Source organism: Toxorhynchites rutilus, chromosome 2, assembly GCF_029784135.1.
Source record: "Toxorhynchites rutilus septentrionalis strain SRP chromosome 2, ASM2978413v1, whole genome shotgun sequence".
In the NCBI taxonomy this organism is placed as follows: Eukaryota; Metazoa; Arthropoda; class Insecta; order Diptera; family Culicidae; genus Toxorhynchites; species Toxorhynchites rutilus.
Genome location: NC_073745.1, coordinates 57101337 through 57102680, shown reverse-complemented (window position 1 = coordinate 57102680; position 1344 = coordinate 57101337). Strand labels below are relative to the sequence as shown.

At 41.9% G+C, this 1344-nt stretch overlaps 1 protein-coding gene across 1 annotated transcript; it reads right to left on the bottom strand.

The window, feature by feature from the left end:
• Window positions 1–345: 345 nt before the first annotated feature.
• On the bottom strand, window positions 346–1062 carry LOC129771494 (uncharacterized). The gene is made up of 2 exons (XM_055775184.1): window positions 974–1062; window positions 346–912 (listed from the first exon to the last, which is right to left on the bottom strand). The coding sequence occupies exons 1-2, from the start codon at window positions 1011–1013 to the stop codon at window positions 398–400; spliced, it is 555 nt and encodes a 184-aa protein (XP_055631159.1). The 5' UTR covers window positions 1014–1062; the 3' UTR covers window positions 346–397.
• Window positions 1063–1344: the final 282 nt, after the last annotated feature.

Genomic DNA, 1344 nt, shown 5'->3' with positions numbered 1-1344 from the left:
TTTAAATGTGTGAGCTGCTGGTGTAATAATGTATCAAACGACTACACTGTTGTCGAAATTTTATGCTCGTTTGCTTCAAAAAGGCCAATGCGCACCTTTGCCCCACACTTTATCTATCCCACATCTCCACATTTATTTTTTTAATTCTATCTTCACTATTTATTCTAATTCATACTTAATAATCTCAATAGATGACATTATGTTAGAGAAAATATGGGAGATGGAGCCAAATTTCTTTCTTTATTAAACAGATTTCTAGCCGAAGGCTGGTTCTCTCACACCAAAGAATAAAAACCAATGAAACAAAGCAATACAGTTCAAAAGATTTTATTTGAATTCGTTCTATCAGTGATCATTTCCGGAAATCCGTGTAAATTGTCCAACCAAACCAACCACCCTAAACTTTACGCTTGAGACCAAATTTGGCATGTCGCTTAACCAAAGTTTCGGCCACCGTTAGTGGTGGCAGGTATTCATTCTGGACCGCTGGTGGCTGGGCTTCCTTCACCGTTGGCAACTCCACAATGACAACGGCTTCCGTAACAACTTCTGGCTCGGCGGGTGCAACGTAGTCCAGTTGAATCTTTGGCGTTTGGTATTCATAGGGAGCCTGATAGTCTGGATGGGTGGCGGTCAGTTGGGCGGTTTCCACTTGCGCCACAGCCACCGGGAGAGCTTCAACAGCTTCGATTACTTCGACGGCTTCGTTAAGCAAGACGAGAGGTGAGGCAGGAGCCGGCTCTTCAACCAAAGCTTCTCCACATTTTTGTTCTTGATTAACGGACTCTTCCAGCGGGACGACGCTATTGGATAGTTCAGCTTGTTCCTGGCCGGGCTGAACTTCTTCGGTTTGCAGTGCTAGCTCAACCAATGGTTCTGGTTTGATGAGCAACTCATTGACATCAGCGAAGGCTGTATGGGAAGTAAGTTGTATCGATGAATCGTATTCATTTCTTTACGAACTTTTACTCACCAGAATAGAAGCACAAAAATACTAAAGCGATAGTCTTCATCTTGCTTGGGTTGATGAATGGCTGCTATGTTTCTCAATTGAATGATCACTCCGAACTGATTTGATATCCGTTCGATTGATGATATTTATAGTGAAGTACTTAGAACGAGCGTTCATCAATCAGTCTCTAGCCGGATGAAGATTGGCAAATATTAGAACAAAATCTGGATAGACATTTCGGTATGCTATCGTTTAATGTATGCGCCAGCATATGCGGTCGAATTAAAAGCCATTTGCATTTGTTTGTTCTACATAAAGTTTCTCACGAGACATACCAGGGGAGCTGGCTTTGCCAAATCTTAAAGGTGAAGATTGTGTAAACATTTTTTTTT

Coding starts and splice junctions, on each gene's coding strand:
- LOC129771494 (XM_055775184.1), bottom strand. CDS start 1,013: ATGAAGACTATCGCTTTAGTATTTTTGTGCTTCTATTCTG. Junction 913..973: donor ATTTTTGTGCTTCTATTCTG/GTGAGTAAAAGT, acceptor CTTCCCATACAG/CCTTCGCTGATGTCAATGAG.